This window comes from Aplidium turbinatum, chromosome 1 (genome assembly GCF_918807975.1).
Source record: "Aplidium turbinatum chromosome 1, kaAplTurb1.1, whole genome shotgun sequence".
In the NCBI taxonomy this organism is placed as follows: Eukaryota; Metazoa; Chordata; class Ascidiacea; order Aplousobranchia; family Polyclinidae; genus Aplidium; species Aplidium turbinatum.
The window spans coordinates 53,078,998-53,106,990 of NC_137472.1; the positions used below are offsets into that span (position 1 = coordinate 53,078,998).

At 37.4% G+C, this 27,993-nt stretch overlaps 2 protein-coding genes and 1 pseudogene across 4 annotated transcripts; all 3 read right to left on the minus strand.

Moving 5' to 3' along the window:
- Window positions 1–1,469: 1,469 nt before the first annotated feature.
- LOC145778366 (basic phospholipase A2 2-like) lies at window positions 1,470–7,702 on the minus strand. Of its 3 annotated transcripts, none has more exons than XM_082589859.1 (4): window positions 7,528–7,702; window positions 4,596–4,834; window positions 3,485–3,603; window positions 1,470–2,865 (listed from the first exon to the last, which is right to left on the minus strand). In XM_082589859.1, the coding sequence occupies exons 2-4, from the start codon at window positions 4,832–4,834 to the stop codon at window positions 2,744–2,746; spliced, it is 480 nt and encodes a 159-aa protein (XP_082445985.1). In that variant the 5' UTR covers window positions 7,528–7,702; the 3' UTR covers window positions 1,470–2,743. The 3 variants fall into 3 exon arrangements, with proteins under 3 accessions (XP_082445985.1, XP_082445970.1, XP_082445977.1); XM_082589844.1 differs by lacking the exon at window positions 7,528–7,702 and adding an exon at window positions 7,248–7,375; XM_082589851.1 differs by lacking the exon at window positions 7,528–7,702 and having other exon boundaries at window positions 4,596–4,911.
- Window positions 7,703–13,497: 5,795 nt separating this feature from the next.
- Window positions 13,498–27,722, minus strand: LOC145774224 (cytochrome P450 2J3-like). The gene is made up of 9 exons (XM_082585408.1): window positions 27,541–27,722; window positions 26,997–27,142; window positions 26,203–26,305; window positions 23,842–23,951; window positions 23,453–23,574; window positions 17,710–17,831; window positions 16,810–16,954; window positions 16,381–16,544; window positions 13,498–15,518 (listed from the first exon to the last, which is right to left on the minus strand). The coding sequence occupies exons 1-9, from the start codon at window positions 27,601–27,603 to the stop codon at window positions 15,195–15,197; spliced, it is 1,299 nt and encodes a 432-aa protein (XP_082441534.1). The 5' UTR covers window positions 27,604–27,722; the 3' UTR covers window positions 13,498–15,194.
- Window positions 19,077–21,551, minus strand: LOC145776866 (52 kDa repressor of the inhibitor of the protein kinase-like; annotated as a pseudogene).
- Window positions 27,723–27,993: the final 271 nt, after the last annotated feature.

The window sequence follows — 27,993 nt, forward strand, 5'->3', positions numbered from 1 at the left end:
CCAATATAGCAAAATCATTCAACAAGTCCTAAAAACTCAAAAATACTGTAACTGTCTCAGGCTATATTTTAGAGAAGTTCCATGATTTCAGTACATGTAATTAGTATGATATCATATCCAAAACAAAAAAACACTTGAGCATTTTGTACTGAAAAAGTGACAGTTAACGACTTCTTGCTAAGCAATTCTAACAATATTTCAATACTTTTTACTATTTTCTAAACTCTTAAAATATCACACTAAACAACATTACACCTATACAACTAAAATTGTGCCAGTTCAACATGATTACACATAACTGTCACTGCTTGCTTGTGTCATAAATTGACAAGATGTCAGAAAAATGCATAGAATATCTTCTGTGTAATGACTGCAACCCAACCTGATCAATCATTGCTTATTAAAACATACCGTACACACCCAAATATTCACATTAAAACACCCAGACTAACACTGAAATTAAAACACTAACACTGAAATTAAAACATTGAAATAAACTGAAATATTCATTCACAATGCAATATGTGTTTTCTGTATTTTTTTTAAGAATGCCCATGATGGGCTCAATTGAAATACGAAACTAACATAAACAATAATATTTCATGCAAAATCGACCTTAGCACGCAAATTTAAACATTTTGTCAGGCCCCCCTGAAAGTAAAAAATTGAAAATTCTGTAGTCATAAAAAAGAGCATACCCATGAGGGGACCCAATCAAAATACGAAGCTAATATACAGTAATGTAGGCCTACATACAGTAAAAAACCATATGCAAAATCGACCTAAGCACGCAAATTTTAACATTTTGTCGGGCCCTCTGAACTAAAAAAATTAAAAATTCTGTAGTTTTGAAAATGGGCATACCCATGAGGGGCCCAATCGAAATATGAAACTACCGGTTATATAAAAAACAATATATTATGCAAAATCTACCTGAGCACACAAATTTAAACATTTTGTCGGGCCCTTTGAACTAAAATAAATTGAAAATTTTGTAGTTTTGAAAAAGGGCATACCCATGAGGGACCCAATCGAAATATGAAACTACTGGTAATATAAAAAACAATATTTTATGCAAAATCGACCTGAGCACGCAAATTTAAACATTTTTTCTGGCCCTCTGAACTCAAAAAACTGAAAATTTTGTAGTTTTGAAAAAGGGCATACCCATGAGGGGGCCCAATCGAAATACGAAACTAACATAAAAACAATATTTTATGCAAAATCAACCTGAGCACGCAAATTTTAACATTTTGTCGGGCCCCCTGAACTCAAAACATTGAAAATTCTGTACTTTTAAAAAAGGTCATACCCATGAGGGGGCCCAATCAACATACAAAACTAATATAAAAACAATATTTTATGCAAAATCGTTGAAATCAACTTTAACGCGTGAATTTAGACATTTTGTCGGGCCCCCTTGAACTCACCGGGCCCCGGTGCAATGCACCGGTTGTCCTCCCCTCTTGTGGGCCCTGGTAATGACTACCACCGCCCTAACCCAATGCGCCAAGTCAACCGATGGCAAAATATTGTTTTAATTTAGCTAGAAGTTGTGTTTTTCATTATTCTTCCTAAACGCAACCTTCATGACGTCATGAACAGCGTAGCTTCTGATTGGTTCGTGGTTTATTAGAAATCTGCTTGTTAAAGTGCCTACCTATTTCAATACACCTGTCACCACCGTGCGTATATTGCACTCATATTGTAATTTTGTTCATTCGCTTAGAAACCAAGAACACAGAAATTGCAACTAAAAACGTAAAGTCAATGGGATCAACGTGTGTACATTTATCACAAGATACCAATGCAAACAAATCGGTCAAAAATTGAAGACACGGTAAAATAACAGGGTAGTCGGTCGAATGTGTGTTTTCATATAGCGCTGGGTGCATCGCAGATATGAATTTCGCTCATTTATCAGTGGACTTAAACTCAGCAGTTTAAGTAATTTCTGAGAAATAACACAGTTATAAAACCACCAGGGCAGTGTGCAACAGCATGAACATTATAGTTATTAGAACCTCTTAGTCTAAAAGGAACCTTGTTCATTTCATAATGACAGTATAATATTAGGCTGCGCGTACTGCACAACATTTTAGTAATGGACTACATTTGATTTAACATGGCTTTGTAAGCACAGCTAGTGCTTCGCAAATCGAAGTGCGTCAAAAATATTAAATATGTACCGGTACTTCAAAGGTTATCTTAGCTGTCTACAACAGCAAGAAATAAAAACATTGGTAGCCAACGGGGTGTACGTTTTGGTTTAAAACGGAGTCCATTTTGAAAACGAGTAATACATTCACTTTAAAGTTAGGTTGCTCGGCATTAACGTCCAGGACTCAACCGACACTACCAACAGAAATTTACACTCAATGTCTATCACAGGTTATCATCACCTTTACATAAGAATAAGAGCAGATATAGAATCATAATTAATTATAAAAACACTTTCTTTGATGAGAAAACACTGTTTAATATCTCTTTGATCATAACGGCACGGCAACTTATAAAAGCACATATCCTGAGACACCGCCACTTCTCAAGAGTGGTAAAAGGCAAAGCCCGTAGAGATAGACCCTTGGAGTGGGAAAAAAATCATAACAAACGATAAGACATTTCTCTTTTAAGAGTGAAATAGTGCAAATATTGCATAAAATTAAGGACATTAAACGTTTACTTGGTTTTGATTCTTTTTATCCTCGCACTGACAAAGCCTTGATAGATAGTTTACTTCTTGCTATAACCAGCAAGATATGCGAAACAGATTGTCAAATCTCCACTGCCCGTCAACAGGAGCAATGCATGCAGCAAATATTTTATCACATTCGCAAAGTCTTCTTCCCAAGCCACATGTGTCATCTATAGAAAAAAGAGAAAGTTTCGAGTTTAGTGCAGTATGTGAGAAGATTGCAGCAAATGAACTCCATGACCATTGACCAGCAACTACATTTTACCCATGGATATAACTGTGGCATAAATATCGTCTTTCTTGTTTTAATCGTTTACGATTACGTTTTACGTTTTCGTTTTCTTACAATGACTCGTTTAGAATGCTACATACAATCTGCCACGTTATGTGAGCGCAAGTGAACATCAAATCGATGGTAATATTATTACTTTTGACGCTCTATTAAAAAAGAACATGTTTTCCTTTATCCAGCGCTGTATTAACTCCGGCAACAGTCTGATAATTTCTTTGATGAATTCTGACTGCGTTAATTATTTACAAATCAGACTACTTCAAACATTATCAGTGCTCAGGTTCTTTATTTTGATCATTAATTGGTCATACTGTCTGGATTGCTTGTTTTGTCGTTTTTGTGTTAACTATTGTATGGACAAAGTTTTGTCTGCAATAAAAAAAAAATTGTATATAACAATAACACTGAAAAAATAGACGAGGCTATACATTGTATGGTTGGGCTAAAACTTCAAAAAAACAACTCATTAAAAAGCACACAATGATATGAAAACTTACTACAAGTTACAACATTCTTGTGACAGGTAAAGCTATAGAATGCCATAAACGCATCCATTCCTGAATGACCAGACACCAATCTTGCGTCCAAAAAGCATTTATCATGTGCTTTACAACATCTGAAACAAAGTAATCAAGACTATGTAGATAATACGTAAGGCGTGAGTTGCCAATAATAAATTTTGAATATATATATTTCATTTCTTGGACCCTTCAAGAAATGAGTAACTAACACAATAAATCGCATGCTGTTTAAGATTGTTGTTTTAAATTTATGATATAATAAGCAGGAAAGTGAAGAGTGGTATCTGTAACAAATAATACGTTTCAAACTTGAATTCATTTCAGTTCAACTACAATTTCAGACCAGAGATGGAGGATTGATTTACTGGGCTTTGATTTTCTACTAGCCTACATAGTAAATGACAATACGGCAATATAATGCTTTTAGTCAATCTAACTCAACATACCAACAACCAACATAGATTACAATTTATTGAAATTCATCAATAACGCAAGTGTTTTTCAATGTCAGCACAATCATGGTAGGAAAAATGGTTGGAAACATAAATGAATAATCGCAAAATTTGAAACTTTTTGCAACTTCGTCGAAAAAAATTACCATTTTACAACAATTTTAACCTGGATTGTAATGCGATTTCTTCTTTAACATTCTGTTATGTTCATACTTTAATGTAATGAAAGATCGGCGTTTTTAAATGCCACGCAAACCAAGAATAAAAACTCTAGTTTAACAGTATGATTGCTCAATGCTCAAAGGAAAATTTGTCTTCAATTTGTCAAAGTCAGCTGAATTCGTCTTTCTTTTTGCTATGATGAAGGATATGGTGGATGTAAACAATTAGAAAAAAGAAATTTTCTTCACTTTTGAATGCTTATAATTTGGAATTTAGCAAATTTATGTCATAAAATATTTCATAAAGAACAGGTAAAAACAGCAAAAAATATGTAATTATTTGATCAGCTGGCACACTTCTGGCATATCATTAAGTGTCATACCAAGATACAACCATGTTTTCTCAAGTGATATGCAGCCAACATTCTTTCAAGCACTGCACAAGGACCAACAAGAGCAATTATAAATACTTACTCATCAATGGCATCCACTGGTTCTCCAGCTCCATGATAACCACCACACCAGCAACCATATCTCAAATACCGTGCAAGAATGTAAGCATAGTTTTCACCAGTCCATGCCTTCTTTTGATAACAAAGAAGTTGATATATAACATTAAAAGACTGTATATCTGCCGCCTTACATTCATTAATAAATTCTTCATCTGTTCCAGGGATCAGAGAAGTTGATGTGGATTGTAATGTATGAGGCATCTAGATGTTAAACAAAATTTTCCTTAAGGTACCACACAGCACAGTAAAATACAGTATATATATATACACACTTTTGGATGCCAAATCATGTCATTAGAATAACAATATATTATGGCAGTGGCCATTTAACCGACTCCGGTCTTTTAATCTGAAACACCATTTGACTGGTCATGAAGTCACTGTATAGGCATTTTTTTCTTTTTCAAAGGAAAAGACGAGAAGAAAAGAAAAAAGTGCCCATATAAGTTCTAAATTCGACAATTCTAGTCAACTGGTTGGGTGGCGCATACAATCATTCTTGGGCAGGTGTTCAAGAGGGAATGAGTTCGATACTACGCGGAAGCGTTCTTTTTTTTTTAACTAAATTTTGACCCGAAGTGATTCAATCGTTAGGCTGTTGCATTTTTGTGGTCAATTTTTAATTTCAGTAGCCAACAGCCTAATTTTTTATGTCTTTTCAAATATGAGTAGTGAGTACGGCAATAAAGTTAGAGTTTTTTAAATTTGCTAGAATTCGAGAATTTCTCTGGGTAATTTTCTGTTTGTCATAAGAAGATGTGACTGTGTTTGCCGAACGACGCATTACATTTTTGCTCTCAACAAATTAGCTTGGTGGCTGTAAAAAGTTATATACAATACCGGTACTTCTTTAAAAAAATGGTTTCATCAATGTCAAGTTTACTTTTAGTTTTAGGCAGTGTTTTTAGCAGGCAATTTACTTTGAAGTAAAATGCTTCTGTGTAGTATCTAACTCATACCCTTAGGCAGAGGTGGGCAGTAACTAGTTACAAAAGTAACTAGTTACTGGAACTAGTTACTTTTCGAGTAACTGTAACGGTAACTTCGTTACTATTTTCCAAAAGTAACGAAACGCGGTAACTAGTTCCTATTTTAGCACTTTTTCAACAGTTACAGTTACAAGTTACTTTTGTATTAAACTTTCTGTTTCTAATTGCCGTCCATTTCTCTGCACATGTTTGTGTCATGCTTTATGCGTGTTTGCGCACAATAATGCATTCTTCTCGCAGCTGTATCGGACTCGGAGCAGCACTGCCCATGCGCGACGCTCTTGTTTTGTGATCTTATGGAGCAGGATTGCCATATTGGCGAATTCATCGCCAAAATCCAGAAATCTGGCGATTTTTTAAGACGTTTGGCTTCATATTTATGGTTTGGCGATTTGGCTCTTTTTTAGCGCTTTTTGAGAACTGATTTGGCTAAATTAATTGCTTTTGGTGATTGATCAATATGTGACTTTCTATGCAATGTTTAGCAAAAGTGTTTGACAACACTTGATAGCTCAGTTCATGCTTGTCGTATAGCTGCCAGAGGTGTACAGGAGCCGTAGTTTTGGAGTATTTAGGACCCGAAGTCTCGGTGTTACGTTCACTATTCGCAACCTTATTACATCATTGTTTTCTCGATTCAAAATCGGAAGTCGATGTCTAAGTAACTTGAGTCATAGCAGGGAAAACAAATTATTTCCTTTGTTTCGAGCATTTAAAGAGAATATAGTTTCTGGAGAGAGTTTGCTTTTTTGTACCAAAGACAGGCAAAACACAACAATACCACAGGGTTGAGCATGACAACAATATATTTTACATATTTACAAGTAGTTTAACAGTCAAACGTTTTCGGTTTAACTTAAGCCCTCATCAGGAATCTGAAAATATGTATAAATTACAATAAATTTAAACTTTTTGAAAGTAACTATAACTAACTGACTATAAGCATCAAGAAACACGCAACGATTATAAGCAATAGTGTGGAAAACAGATAGACGGAAAACAAATTACATTAGGAAAAGGCAACTGCGTAACTAGAAAAGAATTTGCACCACAGGGTGCGTGATACATCTAATAAATGTTGAGGAGAATGGATGCGCCTCCCGCAAATAATTGTTTGTTTAAATTTGGTTTACAGCGTTTATGTTGAGATTTATGAGTAACTGAAAGTAACTAGTAACTGTAACTAGTAACTGTAACTAGTTACATTTTTGAAATCGGTAACTCAGTTACTATTTTGGCCAAGTAACTGTAACTGTAACTCAGTTACTTTTGAAAGTAACTTTGCCCACCTCTGCCCTTAGGGATAGGCCTACTAGCCCAAGAAACATCGTACACGCCGCTGATTCAGTTGAATAAAATTATTGAATTTCTAACTTGTCGAGAGCAAAAATGTAATGCGTCGTTCGGAAAACACGGTCACATCCTCTTATGACGAACGGAAAATTACCCAGAGAAATTCTCAAATTCCAGCAAATTAAAAAAACTCCAAGTTTATTTCTCATATTTAAAAAAACATAAAAAATTGGGCTGTAGGCTACTAAAATTAAAAATTGACCACAAAAACCCAGCAACGTTAGAGTCAAAACCAAACCAATATATAAAAAGATAATGATACAGTAGCTTACCTGGCGTACCTTCAAAAGCATACAAAGGCATATGCATAATAATGTAAAAATTAAAAAATGTTTTGGTATGTTTCTCAAAAAATACCATCCACAGAGAAACAGCAACACTTTAGCTTTTATCATGTTTGGGAACCTATTTCCATCTCTTTCTAAAGAGGCTATGCATGAAATCGTTGCAACTTTCAAAAAAAAAACATGTCAGCAACTCACGATATCCAGGACTTGAAATAAAATAAAGATATGTGAAATTGTGATATGAAAGATTGAAGATGCTTGCTACCTGGATATTGAACAACAAAACAGGCAACTGATGAAGCAGAGATAATAGTATAGTGCTGCCCTGCTCAGTGCCCACCCCTGAGGGAAATGCAAATTGCAATGGCAAGCAGTGCTCTCATAAATGAAAACATGAAAGTCCCCAAAACTATGTCTAAAAATCCCTAGATTACATCAAAATTCCCTAAATCATTATTACATTCAGTTTTACTTCTGAAACAAAAAACAAGAGATACCGCAAGCAGTTTAAAAAACAACACCTACATGACTCTGTTGTTAGGGGTCTGCTACTAATCGGCAAGTCCAATTTGGCTAGTCCGATTTGGCGAGTGCCCTATTCGGCGAGGGCCCTTTTCGGCGAGTTCACTATTCGGCAATTTTTTGAAAATTATCGAGTACCGTAGCCTAATTATCATTGCCGCTTTTACATCGTTTTAACGTCGCTTAACGTTCAAATAACCTCCTAACCCTCTAACTCTTAACCCTTAACCCCCTAACCCTACCCTTACCTAACACCTTAACCCCCTAACCCTTAACCACCTAACCCTTAACCCCCTAACCCTTAACCCACTAACCCTTAACCCCCCTAACTCTAAAACGGCAATGATAATTAGGCTACGGTACCCAAAAATTTCAAAAAATCACCGAATAGGGAACTCGCCGCAAAGGGCTCTCGCCAAATAGGGCACTCGCCGAATTGGACTAGCCGAAACGGGCCATTCCGGTTGTTAGTGGGTCTCAGAGCCTCAAGCCTCAAGTCTCAGAGCAAAAAGCAGTATCGCTGATCGCAGTTTCCGCTGATCGCAGTTTCCGCTAACCGCAGTTTCCGCTAACCCTAACCCTCAAGTTTGTTTCAAATTGTTTGGGGAAACTCCGATCAGCGACTTCGGCTTTGTGCTATTAAACTGCGATCAGCGACTTTGGCTTTTTTTAATTTTATCTCTCGATCTTTTCAGGGTACGAACTGACTGTACGAATGGTTCAAGGTACGAACTAGGCTGCACCCAGGATGCAACCTAGTTCGTACCATGAATAGTTCGGACCGTCAGTTCGTACCTTGAAAAGATCGAGAAAAAAAATTAAAAAAAGTCGAAGTCGCTGATCGCAGTTTCCGCAATCATTTTAAAATTTTTGCCCTGAAAAGATCGAGAGAAAAAATAGCTCAAAACCGAAGTCCGCTGATCGCAGTTTCGGCAAACATTTTCCCGCAGTTTTCGCTAACCTTTACCCTAACCAACGAGATATAACACAATGAGTGGAAACTCCTCTTTTTGCTCCGTTTTACGTGTTGGCCGTCACGCTTCACTACAGACACTTGCGCAGTAGATTAAACGGACATCACAAGAGCTTTAGATGGGATGTTCCTTCGATTTTATGTGCGTTGAGCAGTTGAGCTGTACCACTGAGCTATCTCACCGCCTAAGGTGCTTGGCTAATTAGTAATATAGTTTTGTACCATGGGTAAGGTGCTATCCACATGTTAGGCTATTTTCAACCTATTATTTAACATTATGTTATTGTCAGAAGCCTAAAATTAAACTCTAGTGCAGCCCTAAAGTTAACCCAGCCAGGCTACTGTTAGCCTGTCAGCAACTTAATCAATTTTGAAGGACCTGAATTTCTAATAAGCCGTCTAGACTAGCGTCGTAAGTCTTACAATGTTTTTAAAACCTTAGGCTATAGTCTTGCACTGTTGCTAGTTGAATCGTGAAATTATAATAATAATGATAGCATTTATATCCCGCTCAGATTAATGAATGATTGATATCAGAGTGGCTCTCAATTTAATGTTTAGGTATAGAATAGTAGGTAACAAATAAAACAGTGAAAAGGCAATAATTGATAGGTAGAATCACAAGCTCAGAGATATAATGCCGATAATATGCTGTATGCCTCAATGTAGTAATGGCACACCACGCCATCACTTGTTTAGTGTGCCTAGCAAGAATTATTGTAAAGAAAACAAGAATGGGCTGAAAATCTGGAAAAGATAGTGTTGTCATATAGACAAGATGACAACATCAAGAGTTTGTTTAAAAAAGACAAAGTGAAAATCTGTGAAGAGCACTTCGAAGAAAAGTACATTTTAAACAGTAAGGATGCATTTAAATACTAGTAAATGTGCCACATATCATTCAATTTTCATCAGAGTAGGACTTTGCTTCAGTAATGTTCCATATTTGTCATTTTGTAGTGTGTCAATCATAGATGAACCCGCTGTGCAACTGGTGTCACTTTCTAGTTTAGACAAAATGCCTTGTTGTTCATCTGTGGCACTGCGCTTCAATTTTCGTAACACGTATCCCCCAATACATTCTATTATGTGTATTTCATCAGTTGTAAGCACCGTATTAGTCGTTTGTTGTTGTTGTGAAACTTTGCTATTTTCATCTCTGAAATGTAAATTTCAAAACGTTAATGTTTGTGTATTGAACATAGATGCTGGCAAGAGTATTTAATGGTATACAAATCGTAAATTCGTGCTATTTTTTACGGTAATGTAGGCAAAGTTAAAATATGCATCTTGCCCCGTTTTATGCATCTTGAGTATGTCTCATTTACTGGCTGGTATAGACAATTGTGTTATCTATATGGCGACTTTATAATTATGAAGTTTTTGGATATCGACCAATAAATACAAACTGAATTAAGACAAGTTTCGTACTTGAAGATAAGACAGAGAGATTGGGATTGGCTCAGTCAACAGCAATCCCACGAGATCACTGGATAAGCATATTAATCATTGAAGGCAGTTTCTGAAATCTGGCATAACTGTCGTTCATCGTACCAGACATGATTGAAATAAATGTAAATTCTTCATCTTTGGTTATTTCCACAAGATACTCGACGATTAAATTATCAGAACTGTTTTCCATTGCACTGTTATAAAAAGCCAAACTTCTTCTAGCCCTGTTGGTTGTTTATAGCTGGATAAGATAAACTTTGATAACCATATAGCCTACAGTCAGTCGTTTTGTATCGTATTTCGTAGACCTTTGCTACCCTATACTAATTTAATATTGTTGTTAGCAAGAGCCTATGTATTTACCCTGCTTATTGACCTGTAATATCCTAATTAAACTACTTCAAAATTTCACACAATAATCTGAAAAGACAAGCGGTAACGAAAATAAACTTTTAAACCACCTAACAATAATACTATGGTCGGAACAGTCCAATTGCTTCGTGGTATTCGCCGTCACTTTAGCCTTGCTTTAGTGCATTCTTACCACGCCGTACACCCGTACGGTCGCAGTCTGTAGCCTTCCATGTGCAAACAGTGAACCATGAAACGAACGACGTAGAGAAACGAGAGAGATAAAGAGAAATACTAAGAGAAGAGTGAGTATCCACTCATCGTGTTATATCTCGTTGCCCTAACCATAGAGTAATCGGATGCAACCTAGTTCGTATCATGAACAGTTCGGACCGTCAGTTTGTACCTTGAAAAGATCGAGAGAAAAAATTAAAAAAAGCCGAAGTCGCTGATCAATTGCAGTTTCTTTCTGCAACATTTTAAAACTTTCTCCTTGAAAAGATCGAGAGAAAAAATAGCTCAAAACCGAAGTCCGCTGACTGCAGTTTCCGCAAACATTTTTTCGCAGTTTCCGCTAACCCTAATTCTAACCATAAAGTAATCTAACCCTTGCTGATCGCAGTTTCCACAAACATTTTTTCGTAGTTTTCGCTAACCTTTACCCTAACTATAGAGTAATCTATGCTCTACTCTAACCCTCGCTGATCGCAGTTTCCGCAAACATTTTTCCGCAGCTTCCGCTAACCGCAGTTTCCGCTTACCCTAACTCTAACCATAGAGTAATCTATGCTCTAACCCTAACTGATCGCAGTTTTCGCAAACATTTTTCCATAGTTTCTGCTAACCTTTACCCTAACCATAGAGTAATTTATGCTCTAACCTTAACCCTCGCTGATCGCAGTTTCCGCAAACATTTTTCCGCAGTTTCCGCTTACCCTAACTCTAACCATAGAGTAATCTATGCTCTAACCCTAACCCTCGCTGATCGCAGTTTTCGCAAACATTTTTCCACAGTTTTGCAGTTTCCGCTAACCGCAGTTTCTGCTAACCCTAACCCTCAAGTTTGTTTCAAATTGTTTGGGGAAACTCCGATCAGCGACTTCGGCTTTGTGCTATTAAACTGCAATCAGCGACTTCGGCTTTTTTTAATTTTTTCTCTCGATCTTTTCAGGGTATGAACTGACTGTACAAATGGTTCAAGGTACAAACTAGGCTGCACCCGTGTAGCAAACCAACTAAACTTTCTCTCTTTAAACTGTTCCTGTGGTCAGTTTTAATGTCCTTCAAGCTACTAAAAAGTCGTTCAACTGGGGCATTGAACATGGCAGGGACATTACTTAGTAGGGTGGGCTAAAAAAAACTTTTTTTTGAAATTGAAAAAGTGGCCCCTCCAAAAAGTTGGCAAATTGTCCAAAACCATCTGTTTCACTAAAAATTTTCAGTTGCTCCCTCTAGTGGCCGAGCAACATCGCACTAAAGGTCGCAAAAAGGTCAATTTTTTGGAAAGTGCTCTAACTTTGTAGCCGATGGTCATATAGAACTAAAACTGGTATCAAAAGAAGCATATTTCTATTTGTAAATGAAGTTATTTTCAAAAAATTCTATTTTGAGGCATTATCACAGTCTCACAGGTTGTCAAAATGGGCAAGGGTTCCATAAGCATGCAAAAGTTTAAAGGATGATAAGATCTTGACCAGCCATAGTAAGCAGGTAAGCACCATCAAATTTGACAATTTTTTAAGGTTGCATCCAGATTTTTCAATAGCTCTCTCTAGTGTTGAAGTAACAAAACATTGAAAATTATAGAAGTGAAAAAAAACTGGAAATGTGAAGTTTTATGAAATTCTACTAACTTTTTACAAGTTGTCATAGAGAGTTAAATATAATTATGTAATTTTAACGACCTGTTTTAGCCTAATGCTGCGAGTTCGCTGTGGTAATAATGGATTGCACTAGCTTTCAGGACACAGTTCCCCAGTCATGTGCTATGATGAATGGTGTTGAAGTCAGTGATTCGTTCTTTTGTTTGGCTATAATTAAACACAGCACTAAAAGCAGTAGCCTAGTAGTCGGTCAAATTAAAACAACCAATTGTACAGTCAGTAGAGTTAGGGTATTCAACACGTTATAGGAAGTGCTAGTCCATCTCAAAATCACTTGAACCTTTACGCAACGGCTAGGCAAGACTAAGCTCAATACTAGTAAAGTTTGTCTCCAAAGCAATAGGCTACTGTTAGTTTTTTCAAATGATAGCTTAAGAATACATCAACTTTTTACCAAAGTTTGAATGCATTTTTTTCAAAATTTGGGGTAAAGACATGCTCAGAACGCTCCAAATTTAATGTAATTTTTCAAATTTGTTTGGGGGGACCCATCACAATGTCGTTCGCCTTCGGCGAACTCAGCGACGGGCTTCGCCCCCCGGACTACCGTATTCATTGCAGCCCCACTGCTCACAACACCTCGACACCGCTCAAGAGCATGCGGCTGTGTCTTTTGGCAGGACACTTAAAGGCATGCCTGAAGGTGGACATGCAGATTGGCTTCCTTGCCTTCCCGTCCACTTAATCTAAATCTTCAACCACCAGGTGTAAGCCTGGATACGACAAACAAAAACAACTGTTATCCTGGCTGGACTTGGCATAAGACAGGATATGTGAGGTCTAGGCTAGAATTGACTGAAATGAATTCTGGCTTCAGCTACTTTACCAGTGCAGTCTACGTAGCTGTAACTGAGTTTTTGGTGTTCTCTAATTTTAGCCGCATTTTTTGCCCGTTCGTGTGTAAGAGCTATCTTTAATAAGTTAATAGCTGTTTATCTGCTAATAAATATTACCCTGAAAGTGTCTCCAGAAAGCATTATAATCCATTATTTGAGTGTAGTCTACCATAATTCTGCAAAATAGTTTCCGGGGTGGGCATGCCCCCGGACCCCCCTAGAAAACACGTGCCTTCGGCACGCTCTAATCCCCCACGACTTTTATTGCTTCCCTTGCTCAACCAACCAGGATAAGCCACTGCTACAGTATAATAATATTATTTGGACCGCAGTGCAACTTGCATTAAGAACGCGTAATTTGCCCATTTCATAGCTAAAATGTTTTGCCTGAGGTAGGCTATTACATTCTGGAGGCTACGTTACCTGCTCTGTACTGCGATCAATTATGTATCTCTTGATCATACAGATTGCACTCGCTGATTCTGGTTTGGTTAAAAATGAAAGAAAATCGACACAAATGATAGTTTCTATAATGAACGAACATGCTGAATCAAGATAGAACGTCGCCATTGTCACCAACTGTGCTATGGCCTATTGTTTTCAGATGGATCCGGGACTACAGAGAGGGAACCGGGACTTCTCTGTAGTCCAGGAGCTGAATCTAGGAAAATTGAGTATATTTAACCAAATCTGGTTAAAATGGGCGTGCTAGTGTAGGCTACTGCACTATCAGATATATACAGAATTCTAGTCAAAAACAGGTCTTCCTGATTAACGTCTCTTTAGCTGCATTTTACAAGGGAGCAAGAGGAGAGCAAAAAATTTTCCAGGGGGGGGGGGGGGTAATTGCCGAATGTCCAGGTGTCTATAAGCAGCTGCACAAAGCAAAAATGTCCAAATATAAAAGTTAAAGCGGTAGCCTATACGACACGTGGTCAGGAACAACTTGTTCAAAACAAGTTAAAAAAGTGACACATCAATACAATAAGGTCATATACAGCAAATAATTCTCTTCCTTACTGACACAACACGCGCAGACGTTGAATCAATGTAAAAAGGAACCGATCCGCTGAAGAGATGCTTTTGACAGATAGACCAAAATCTAAGTCAGTAACATGAGGATTTCCAATCAGAAATTAAAAAATAAAGATTAAAAGTTTAAAAGCATCTGTGGAAGTAGACTAAGTTATGTGGCCGCCACAAGCGAAAATCAAAATTTAAAAAGAGGTCAGAATCCAGATATTCAAATTAAGTCAAAGGCCTACACTGTTCCTACTGGTCCTCTTCCACATTGATCCAACGTGTGCCGACGTTAAATCAACGTAATAAGTGACAGTAACTGACTAGATATACGATGCAATGTGAGACCAAACTCTAAATCAGAAATCGAAGACAGAGTCAGAAATTAGGTTATCAGAGCACATTTTCAAAGCGTTTGTTCCAAAACAGCTGCACAATTAAAATCTCCAAACTTCGAAGTAATTAGCGAGTATGGTTTATCAGCCGAATTCTGTTTTTGATCACATGGGCTTCAATGACAAAAATATTATGTGAAAATTGTATAGAAAACAATGAACTATACCACAAACACAAATATCACAAACTGAATTTGGCATTTGGACAACATACAGTTAACACTGTGATGACTCTTTCAATTATTCAGACAGTCTTGTGTCATGATCATAAAACAAGATGGGCTATGGTTTGAGAAGCATGGCTTACGACTTGCAAGAACGGTCATCTATGAATATGACCTTTTCGTATAGTCGATTGTAGACAACATGATTGTGAGAAGGAAATGCGAATGGTGAGAAAAGAATGTGGCTCTTCGTGATGTAGTCATAACCGTTGAAAATTCCATGCATGATGAATCATCAGTTGGGTATTTCAATACTGTGAACGAAGCCTACAGCATTCACTGGTCTCTTGGTTTTGCTACAACTTTAAAAGGAAGCGAAGTGTACACGAAGCCATTGATTGCGTCATCGATATTTGGAAGTTCATTCAAGTCGGGATCGGGATGGAATTCATAATTTTTTACAAGATTAGTCATGATGAGGAAAACATCCAACCGGGCGAGTTTCTCTCCAGGGCAACTTCTTCCTCCAACTGAGAATGGGATGACCTTCTTGGATGCAACAAAGTTTCCTTCCTCGTTCAAGTGGCGTTCTGGCATGAAAATCTCCGGCTTCTCCCATAAGTCGGGATCATTGTGAATGGCCCAAACATTTGGAATAACCTGTCGTTTTTTCAGAATGCATTTTGTTAGATGAATATTCAACAATTAAGGTACAAATTATATGATAGATAGATAGTTGTTTATTGGTCGCTGCGAAAAAAGATGTACAATAAATCAAACACAATGTACAGTAAAACTGTTGAAAAGATTACAGTAAAAAAACAAAACAAATAAAATGATGATAGCATCACAGGAATAACAATACAAATGATAGTACAATATATGGACATTGGACAGGATAACATAAAATCCACACGTGACGATGTGCACTGTCAAAAACCTAGACCACACTGTGTACACGTGTGGCGTTAAGGCGAATATAATTTTTAACCGATTAGATGAAAGTGACTGCACAAAACTACAAAACGCAGCCCCCTTTTTAAAACAATGTCTACGTTCGCCCACTCACTACCAGATTTTCTTACGCCGCGTCACCCAAACGCTATGGTTCTAGTGCTGTGTAGTAGAGTTATTTGATGTATGAAGCATTTTGCGGTAGAAAAACATAGCAGCTTTGTGTTGGTTGCATTAAAACAAAAAATGCTAAGATTTGCAACTAAACACCCATTCACCTTTCCCTTTGAAACCATTTGCTTTCAAAGAGACCAATGGGCAAACTTTAAAACTATTGCAAGTTTTGTTGGAATATTGCAAGTTACTATGCAAACTTCTAAATGTGGTTTGAGATCAAAAATAATTTATTGAGTAAAATGGTTTTCGACAAAGCAGAAGAAGCTTTGGAAAGAGTTTGCAGTGCTTCTGATTATGATATCATTTCACAGTTTGAAATAGAACTGAAATACCAGTAGATATACGCATATACATAAAACAACATCAACTAATATCACGAAGTTAAACTTACTGTTGTATTTTTTGGAATCACATAATCACCCAGTTGAAAAGTCCGATTAGTCATGCGTTGGTTGGCAAAAGGAACAATTGTACGGAAGCGATATAGTTCTTGGAGAAACGCCATCGTGTAGGGGAGATCATTCATATGATGTGATGATGGCCTTTCATCCTTCCCTGTCAATTATTGCAGAAGCTTGATGGACTCATTGTATATCGTCAGACTGACAATATACAACCGACAATTTACTGTAGCATATGCAATGCATATAATGTAGTACAGGCGAAGCTAAGTTGGCCGGAATATATGTTTGTTATCCTACTTTGAAGCTTAAGAACCAATGTGGGGTTACTTGATATTTCTTGGTTACTCTGCACACTGTGCAAAAAGTTTTGTAATGACAACCAGTTCTATAACTGATATGCCAGCAATACAAATCACCTATGACTGAATTGATTTCCTCTGCAAGTTTCTTTTGCGAGTCGGGATAGTGCAGCAGGCATAGCATTCCCCACAACAAAGTAATCGAAGAAGTTTCTGTCCCAGCAAAAATAAATTCAAGCACTGCAAACCGAAGTTGTTCATTCTGAAAAGATGCAAATCTTTAAATGCATCACGCTTATTGGTTTCATGACAAGTGCACCTTAAAGTAGTGCAGACATATGTAGGCCCTAATGGACGATGGCATCGTCTCCTACTGCAGCTAGCACCTTAATCTGTCTCCATTAATGGTCTATTTATGGATACATTAAATAACGTTGTCCGTTGTCTTGAACTTTCCTCCCACTTTATATGGCAGTTCGTTCAGCTAACATAGAATATTCAGATAATATGAAACGAAGGAACTTTCAGAAATATTTGATTAAACTACCATTCAACGTTTTATGGGCAGAGAAAACTTTTTCTCGAACCGTAGAAAATTTCATTATCAGATCACCGCTTCAATGCGTGATGGAAATCTACAGATAAATCTGCATCAGGCATTGCAGAGTGCAAAAAACAGTGTTGCAGAACGCGTTTTCGAATATTAAATTCTCATCAGTGCAACTACGTTTATAAACGCAATAACAACGGTTAAATTTAAACTCAATACAATACATTACAAACATTAACATGGAATAAATTGAGTTTAAAACATGTCAAGAAAATAGCACTAACATAAAATTTAACTATTAAAACGGCAAATGCTAATATTAAAAATATTTAAATTAAGTGTGCCGTTTGTCAAAAATACAACATTTCAAAAATGAGTCTGATTAAAACAGCAAAATAAACAGCTAAAAAAAGAAAGCATCATCATCGGATGAAATGGTGCAAACTTATTCCAATGTGTACTCGCACCGAAAATCCATCGGAATCGTCTCTTGTCTTCATTTCTTTCCAAAAAGCACTGACGAAATCAGTGACTTCGTCGTCATCGGAAAAGGATTCTTTCCGAATTGCTATCTCCCCATCAACAAATTCTGATGAAAATATATACAGAAACTAACATTTCTAAAACGTTTATGAGTACAAAGCAGCGTGACCATTTCTGATGAAACATGCCAAAAAGTGTAAAAAAAATAGTTACGATCAATCCAAGCAAGGAAGCAAACATGAATGCAACTTTTAAATTAATGTTAGAAACACAATTCTAGATTTAATCAAATGACGCACTAAAAAACTATAATCAGAAGAAAAAAAACACAAGAATGTCACTGGTGCAATTCTTCCAGGTGCTGTGTTAGCTGTGTATGTAGGTTACCATCACTTGTGCAGTCCTTTTTTGCATACTCTTTTTGAGGCCCGCTCACACCAAAGGCTAAAGATTCCAATGCTCAATCTTTGATGTAACCGGGCCTTGAAGAGTACGTAAAGTGACTCAATGCAGGGGCGGATCCAGGCATTTACTTTAGGGGGGGCGATGTCATTGAGATTCAGGCAAGTGATCAGCCCGGCACAAACAACGACGGGGTCTCCCTTAGAAAATTTAGGTTGAATTTGGTGCGTTCTGAGAGCATTTCAAACACAAATTATGAGAAATTCTATAACTTAAAAAACCCTCAACAATGCTGTTGTTTAACAAAGGGAGAGATGAAGAATTGATGTGCCCTTGCCATGTCAAGTTGAAGCCTGAACAACCTAGCCGCATTTACAGTTGAGACTGAAGGTTTCAATCTTGATTGATTCACAGCAATTTAAAAATTGACCACGGAAACACAATAACAGGTAATTCTGTCTTCACAATGTCACAGCATAGCCTAATATTGATACAGACATTGAGGTTGTTACGGGCTTACTGTATAGCTTCGAGGTTTTATTCCTCTGACAAGTTTTGAATTGTTATAAAGAGCAATGAGGAAAGATTATGCATACATTCAACATAATGAGCAACAAAAGTGAGGGCCAGGTCAAAACACTGGGTCATGCTCCACCCCCGTAGAATCGCTATTATAGGCTAGGTAGCCTATCGATTGTAAATTTTTATTTTGGACCAGCGAAACACTACAATTTGTACATTAAAACTATAGAGTGGCAGTTAAACATAGTGAAATGACGACCAAAGGATATAGTCTTCCTTAAAACGTGTCATGCACGGTCGCTGCACCAGACAAAGGAAGAAACTAACAATAACAGAAACAACTATTTCTGTGGACTTCACAAATAAAACGAAAATGAAAAGGCTACTTTGCCGGTACGGGTAATACTAACAGGTGTCGTACCTTTGACTACAACACAAAGTCAAGTTTGCGGTTTCTACTGTTGGCAAATCGATTTATCACGGAGTCTGTGTCAATTAAAATGTCCCGATGCTGGTATAGTAAGGCCAATCCACTCAGTCTTTCCTCGCCGATGTTGTTCCTCAGCCAGGTTTTCAACGACCGAAGAGATGAAAAGCTTCTTTCGGCTGATGCTACGCTGACTGGCAAGGTTAATAGTATTTTTAGAAGAGAATGTACGATTGTGTACACATCTTCATCACACTGTTGTAAAGCTTCTTCCACAGTCATCGGTAAGACTGCAGCAGTCGCCGGAACAGTTATATTTGCCCACTTCTCCTTCCATAGTTGGATCTCTGAACATAGAGCAGACTCCACTGATTCCACACTATATATATGTCGTAGCAAGCCGTTGTAGGCATTGCAAATGACTTTTGTCAATGCTGTCGGGTCGATACTTAAGCAATTTCGTGGTAGCAATGATGTTAGGTGACAAGATGCTAAAGTCTCAGCTGAAAATCTTGTTTCCAAGTCAAGTATGAAGGAATCCAACATTGGAATGTAGATCGACCTTTTGTAGTATTGCTCTGGTGATGAAGATGGAACGTTTGTCCTGTGAACTTGTCGTTGATTAATTCGAGGTAAGGTAACGGTAATGTCCAAATTTGACAAAACTTGGGATGCTTTTTGGAATAAACTACAGAATTCATCATCACAATTTTCACGCCGGGCTTTGAGAATGCTTTTTAAATCTCTGACAAGTGTTGTAGCTGCAGATAAATCCAGACTCTTCTTCTGAAACAACCTGCTAAGTGGTAGACACAGCATAAACACAGATAATTGACAAAAGAGTGTGATGATGAACTCCACATTTCGTATGGATGAAATCATACTTCTAGCTTGAGAAGCACTTTTCGTTTCATTCCAGTTCGAAATGTATTCAAGGGCTTCAATTATCTTCTGCAACTGGTCGAGAAATTGCGCCAATGATTCTGTTCTTTCAACCCACCTGGTTTCGCACATGCTCCGCAATTGAGCTTTAACCACATTTAAAAGAACATGATTTCGCTTTGCAGAAGCGTTAAAGGAGGACATGACTTCTTTAATTGTTCCAATTGCATTACGGACACTGGAAACTGATGACGTCTTGGACATAGACAAATTAAGCGCATGGTTGAAGCAGAGGCACCTGGATGCATTTGATGCCTTCTTCTTAATTTCAGCCACGGCTCCTAGCTGCTCCGATACCATCAGCGCACACCCATCTGTTCCAACACCAACGCAGTTTAAAAAATCTAAATGTAACTGCTTCATTTTGTTCAGGACTAACTCTCCAAGAACTTTTCCACTGACCTTTGGCTCATAAGATGATGACATGCCTTTAAAACAGGAATCATGAGCATTTAAAAATCCAACAAAATCTTCATGTCTCCTGTTCTGGTAAACATAAGACACACAAAGTGTTAATTGGGAAGAATGCGAGATATCTGTTGTTTCATCGAATATTAGAGAGTAATATTTTGCTTCTTCTATGCGCTTGAGAATGATACTTCTAATTTCTTCTCCACAGCAGTCAATAAGTTCGTTTTGTGTAGTTTTGCTGATGTATGTAGCATTGGACTTTGCTGTTTCTAGATGCAGTTTCAAGGTAGAATCGCCACTGAGGACACGGTATCTCAGCAGCTCTCGGAAATTACCTTCGTTGATTAAAGGCATTGCTGTCTCTCGTTCTAACGCACCGTCATCTCGATGCCCTCGAAAGGCAATATTTTGTCTGCCTAAAAATATTATAGATTCTACAATCGGTTTCAATCGTTCCCTGTTTTCTTGGACTTGCTTTAGTCGCTGCGAGCTAAGCTGGTTCGCGATGTGTTGTCTTGGTGTGTGGAAGGTCTTCAGAAAATCTTTACCCCCTTCCACTGCATCTCTATGGTACTGCTGTCTCTCGTGAGTTGTTAGATCGCCATCTTTTCCAAGAAGCTTCGCAAAAACAGTCTAAGGCTTTGTAACAAGTTTTTGAAGGGATACGTGCTTGTGAGATCCTCCAACACGGCCAATAACAAATAAGCTGCAATACTTACAAAATAGTCCTTTTTTGGCATCAGAATACACCAACCACGGGAATTTATCCAAGTGGGACTGGTTCAAGTATCTTTTTTCATCCTTTCCTTTTTTATGATGAGTAGAAAATGGCAGATTAAAATCATGTGGAGGTCTCCAGGGTTTCTCTAGTAACTCGCATTTTGTTAAGTCATCAATATTAGAAATCGAATCAATGTGGCATCCGACGTCATTCTGTCGAATAATGGAAGTCTTATCAGTATCACTGACATTAGTGACGGAAGAAGAACATTCTCCAGTCAGTTCAGTTTCAGTGCTAACAAAACTGGCATCACAACCATGCTCTAACTGTTCTTTCGAAACACAACCTGTCACTTTTTTTAGATAAAAATCCAAGGTTCCCTGCGATCTGCGTCGTTTCATTATGCTGACAACTTTTAAAGCATCTGTAATAGCCTACTGCAATAGTTTCATAACGGTGTCGCTCTTCAGCTCCTATAAGAGAGATATCATATTAGATGCTGTACAAAAATAAGCTTATAAATAAATAAATTAACCTTGCATAAGGTGGTGCTGCTATTTTGTATTCATCAAATGCTGGCATTTGCTCAACAATCTAACCTCTTTGTGTAATTTATTAAGAATCGATTTCGCTATAGTAATAGCATCTTCAGCTAGCACATGTAAAAAAGAAAATTTAAAAAATACGTAAAACGAATAAATAAAGCAAACTCGGAGTTACATAAATTAAACTCAAAAGCTGCAAGCCTAAATCTTAAACTGGTGTTCTGCCACGATTTTCAACACTTTACTGGTACAAAATTCAAGAAATACATGAACATTATCATCCATCAAGTAAATTACAACAGTTCAACAAGACGAATACAAAGAAAAACGCAATTTAGTTTACAGTCCACTGCCATAAGTTTACATTGATATAACGCCAAAAAGAATAAAGCGTGAATGGACGTGGTTGAATAATCTACACTACAGGGGTCGGAGGTTGCTGATGACATAGGATTAACCAAAACAGACTAAGTGGTTGGTCGAATCAACTTCTGTAGCCTATGTTAATGGTGGCTTTGATATTATGTAGCCAGTAGCCATTTATCTTCAGCGATGTCTAAATATTGTTTGCTGGGTTGTTCGGCGAAAATAACGACAAAGCAGTCTGCCAGAGCTGGTTTCTTTTTCAGTTCAATGTTGTGGAATTTTGCATGATGTTTCAATAATGTTTGCATAATTAGTATTAACTACACTTTTTCAACCCTTTAGTTCCACGTCTAACCGCCAAAGTTGCCAATAACCTGCTCTGTCAACCAACTTATCTAGGCTAAGGGATTTATCGCTATGCTCTACAGTGCGGTAAAAGGTTTAGAAACGTTTTAAATTTTAGTAATTTCGTTCGGTAATTAGACTCTGTGACGAAATAATAGCCTTATGCTATGTTATTATTATAGCCTACCTTAGCCTAACCTAACCTTTGAACATGGCGAAAGACTTATTCAGCATTGCTTTCGATATGTTGTTTTCCAAATCGTATACATTATAAATGAAGAATAAAGCTATTTTCTTAGATTTTAGGGGGGGGCGATCGCCCCAATCGCCCCCCCCCCCTGGATCCGCCCCTGACTCAATGATTTGTAAAGTGAAGAAATAGAGAGTTAGGAGCATTATTAAGTTTTTTTTAAGCAAGTGATGAAGCTTTCAGAGTTTAAAAAAATCATTTTGCGGAGCCTAATAAGGAAATGTCTGTGAATTTGTAGGTCATATTCACAGACAAGAAGATTTGGAAAAAATAGCACTATTGGGGATGATACAGGGAAAAAGAAGCAGAGGTCGACAAAGATTAACTTATATATTTAAACAGCTTGAATCAATCGGCCACAAATGCAACAGTCAAAACGAACGATTTTATACGAATGACAAATGACAGAGAAGTTTGGAAGACGGACCATGATCGCCAACGTCTGTATCAGATCAGGCACATAATCATCACCAGTTAGGAAATCACAAGACTGTGCAACACGAAATTGATTACTATATGATATATACAGATTTTGATTCAAATATTCCATTTCACATTGAGGTTTGAATAATGTTCAACTCTATTAATTTCTCCACACTGCGGGATTCCAATACCCCAGGACTAGAAAAATGTTGGAAAGCCGATTGCACCATGAATGAGAACACCATTGACTGATTAGCTTTAAAAGGTGCAAAAGCACAACTTTTGCTCTTTGATTTATTCAGCTTTTGAAAGGTTTAATCAAACAGTCGTCATGATCAAAAAAACAAATCATATATATGAATGAAATTCATACGCAGTATTTCTGAGATTTCATGATAAAATCCATTTAATGCTTTTTTGAACATAGGAATTGCTTTCATAGCGGGAAACATCATCGTGATGTGGATTGCTTGGGCTGTCGGAATGTCAGAAAATCTAAACAGGACTCATTGCAAGTAAAACGTGTCAAAACAAACGTAATAGCCTATGCAAGTCTAGTTCCTGAAAATGAGACAACAACAAACAATTAATCAAGCTATTTCAAGTGACAAAATATGACAAAGCGCTTAATCAACACTCTGAAAAAATAAAATGGAAGACATTGGCACAAGCATTTGGCGTGTGGTATCACATGCAAATTGGTGCTTATACCTAGAAAATAACATGTACATGTTAAAAAAAGAAATATGACAATATACTTACAAAAGAAATATGTTGTTCACCAATCGATGCATTTTGTCTTCATTTTGTTTATACTTCTTACCAAAACAAAAAGCAACAAAAGTACTGCACAGCGCCCATCCCAGATCACTCTAAATATGTTTTAGATCAGTTTAGTAGGCTATAACCCTCAGAAATCCCGTCAACATTTCTCTACAGCAACTTTCTGCTCATAATCATGGAGAAATCAAGGGCTATAGTCGAAGCGGGACCATACTGCAATCGACGGCATGCCTTAAAGTATCTTACCAAAAGCACAACCATATGCTCTTGAGCGGTGTCGAACCGGCGCCTTTTCGAACATCGAACCAAGGCTCTCACCACTCGACCAAGCAGCCGTACCACGTTTCAGATAGACAATAAAATTTTGTGCTTACATTAGGACTCATTGAAGCCACTTCGCTTTGAAGTTAAATAAATGAATACATGTATTATATATGTGAATTAGAAACTGAAAGAGGATCATCTAACACCTCAAAACGCCACACACATGCTTACAAACGCCAAAAAGAAACAAGTTGGCAACGTTTGTGTGAGGATATGGTGATGGTATGCTTCTATTTATTGTCGCTCTACAACTGCTACTTAGGTCTTTTAGCCGTCCAGGTATCATATTTAATTTTATATCAGGTTTAAGATTGACAATCTCCTTATTATCAGGTTGACAATCTCCATCGACAGGTTGACAATCTCCATTGACAATCTCCTTATTATCAGGTTGACAATGACAATCAGGTTGACAATCTCCCCATTCTCGCTGGCATCCAACCTGCTGAGCTTCGTCGCGAAGAAGCCACTCTGTCCCTCGGTCGACGGGCACTGGAGCCTGGCCATCTTCTCCACCACAGGATCTCTGCCTTCCCAAACGGGCACCCCCGCCGACTGAAATCAAGACACCCATTCGTGCCAGCCGCTCGGCTTCTGATCAACGAAGCTGATGAACAAGACATCTCTGCGGCTACTTGGGCGGACCATAAATGGAATTCTGAATGGAAGTCAAGCACCACCAGACTCCATTCATTCATCCCCGACGCCGACGCGCGCCCCGTCGGCCTGACACTACAGAGGCGGGCATGGGTGCGCCTCGGCCGTCTCCGTGCGGGCGTCGGGCTTTTCCGCTCAACCATGCACCAATGGGGAATGGCTTCTTCCTCCTCCTGTGAATGTGGTGCCGAGGAACAGACCGCAGACCACATCATCAATGACTGTACCATCTTCAAACCGCCTAACCGAGTGGAAGGTCTGCGCGTCATGGATGATGAAACTAAAGACTGGCTGCTCTCTAGCAGCCTTCCAGTGTAGTCCGGGAACATCGTGAATCTGGGGTGGTAAAAGGATAGACCCTCGGCCCCAGAAGCTCAGACGACGACGAGGTTTAAGATGTCATCACATTATTACCCGACTTATCCTCACTGCGTTACTGTTATGCAAGAAAGAACACTAACGGTACCGTTTTTAAAGTCTTCGGTTGGATACGACGTGTTTTTTTCAACAGTGTTCAAATTTTTGGATTTGTTTCGACGTTTCTTTAATTATGAATTAATTAACATTCAAGCACAATTCAAATTAGATGCAACTATTCGGTTTTTACTTCATCAAAGGCCAAATAGAGTAAAACTGAAAATTGTTCAATTGTTCACATAACAATGACAGTTTTACAAGTCAAATTTCGCGCGCATTTTGCGGTTTAAAGTTCGTTCAAAAAGTGATCACAAAATGAAGATGGCGTTGGGAAATTGAACGGTTTCGGTAAAGTTACAATTAAAGTTTATAAGCGTCAAGTGTATTGTATTGCAACTTGCAATTTATTTTAGTAAATTAATATACACTAAAAAATTTAAACATTTCACCTTTATCTCTTCAACAACTTCAATTTAGGTTTTATCTAATTGTTTGATCTTGGTAATGGCGTCTTCACATTCAACTGGCAGTGAATGCAAAGTAATACATTTACAAACAACGTTTTACATGAAGAATGTAGCATAAAAGTTGGATCCAAGAAAAGAATGACTAGGTTATTATCTGAACAAAAATGAGATACAGCACATTACGCTACACTGGTTGTTAAAGCTCAATTAATCTTATTCACTTATTCCATTCAAAAACCACATAGTCCCATAAATGTGACTTGGAAGTCTGGTAATGTCATTCAGAATCACACAGCATTGACTTTAAAGCCTTTGAAGCTGAGACTGAGAGTAGGCTATACGGTATTCTTTTTATTGCCACATTATGGTGTCAATGTATGCCTGCATTACACTGAGGCTCCAAAAAAGAAGCCAATTGTTGGCATTAGCCTTTAAAATATGCAGGCCTTTAAAATTTACACGATTGTAAACTTACTCTAAAATTAAAAGACTTTCCTTCATTTTTCTTCACTAAAAGGAGCAATTCATCAACAATATCATTCACTCTGACTTCAACGTCAACGTTGGAGAAACCAAACCTAAAAATCGATTAATTGATTTAATATACTGCAGCGGGCAACTACATTACCATGATACTTTGCAGTGACATGAGAGGAATTTCTTTAATTAGAACTACCATATATATGTGTTTTGTCAGGTAAAATTATACTGTTTATCTAATTAAAAGCACATGTTATTTTCCTATTAGCACAAGACCAAAGTCTGAGAGCAAACATGGACCAATGCAAAACATCAAAGAAGTTGTAAAAAGTGTCATATGTACATAACATTACACTTGTATCAAACATAGCACTTAATTTATCTTAGGGTATGATTCGAAACAGTATGAGTATAATTATATCAGAATATTCAAATTCTGTCTAAAAATTTTGCCACAGTTTCTTTTACAGGACCTTACACAAAAACAAGCTAAGCAATCTATCAAACACAACATATTGTATATACCGTATAAAAGTTTATTTTGAAATTACCGTGCTGCATAATCAGCACAGAAAAGACATAGTACATATATACATTCCCAGATATAGACATGGTGCAGGAGCATCTATTTCCATTTCTTTAATAATCTTCACTTTTAAAAGCAAATACCGGTACATAAAATTTAAAAATAATGAAAAATAGGAATTGCACATTCAAATCTTATATCAATATATATACATTAAAAGTTCTCAAAAAATGTCATCAGGTTTATTATATATATATATATACCTGGTTAGTTTACTTTTCGCAAAATTTCGCTGAGTTTTCCATTTCAAATCTGCAGGTCGGAATGTAAATCCCATCCCATGAAACGCTTTATTCATCACTGGTATATCAGGACGATTAACAAATGTTGAGCTGTTAGAGATAAATGCCTAAAAACATAAACTGTATATTATACATAAGTTTGATAATTAGCCACTTTTCAAACTTCATAACTAAAAAATATTGACCTCTTTTTCAAACAATGATTGTCTTAATGTTTTGAAACTTATGGCTTATGCATACAGTTTTTGAGGGGAGATTTTAATACAGAACTCAGCAAATAAATTGCCTGATTTTTCTTGAAACTTTAGGAGCTACAATTGAAGGAGGCTATTACACTAAGTCGCAAGATGTGACTTTTGTTACCACTGTAGTATGAGGTCTGTCGCTGTATTATTATGACCTAAATAGTATAGCTTACCAAACATGTTGTCACATACCGGTACCTTTATACATTTATTTTAACTTTACATAGGGTACGTACCGTAAGTAAGCTACAAAATTTTACCTTAGAAAGCATATCATAAGAATTAATATAAACAATGTCCTTTGGTCCAAATCGAACTGACATAACAGGTCCATACTTCTCACGACTCCACCTAGCAATAATTCTTTCTGGATACTTTCCAAGATAAGGAAGTGCTCCTACAATTGGATAACCTCGAACTCCAGGTGGGAACTTTTTGTGAGGGTGTGACCACCAGAGGTATAAAAGAGAACCAATGGAAACAGCTAGAACACTCCAGAAATACTGAGAGATGAATTGTAGTAGACTTAACATTGATGAGGCAAACATGATACAGTAAGTAGTTGTCGAACCAAGTGAGTCTTGGCCACAGTGACAAAGCTAACCTAAACAACAATTAAGTGTTATGAACTAGACTAGACTAATGCATACATCTCAGAACTAACAGTTTAGTGCAGGGGTCACTACTTTTTTTGCATGCGGGCCACTTTGGCA

Coding starts and splice junctions, on each gene's coding strand:
- LOC145778366 (XM_082589844.1), bottom strand. CDS start 7,370: ATGATAAAAGCTAAAGTGTTGCTGTTTCTCTGTGGATGGTATTTTTTG. Junction 3,604..4,595: donor CCAGTGGATGCCATTGATGA/GTAAGTATTTAT, acceptor ACTTTGTTTCAG/ATGTTGTAAAGCACATGATA. Junction 2,866..3,484: donor CAAGAATGTTGTAACTTGTA/GTAAGTTTTCAT, acceptor TTTTTTCTATAG/ATGACACATGTGGCTTGGGA.
- LOC145774224 (XM_082585408.1), bottom strand. CDS start 27,603: ATGTCAGTTCGATTTGGACCAAAGGACATTGTTTATATTAATTCTTAT. Junction 26,306..26,996: donor GCGAAAAGTAAACTAACCAG/GTATATATATAT, acceptor ATCGATTTTTAG/GTTTGGTTTCTCCAACGTTG. Junction 15,519..16,380: donor TGATTCCAAAAAATACAACA/GTAAGTTTAACT, acceptor AAAAAACGACAG/GTTATTCCAAATGTTTGGGC.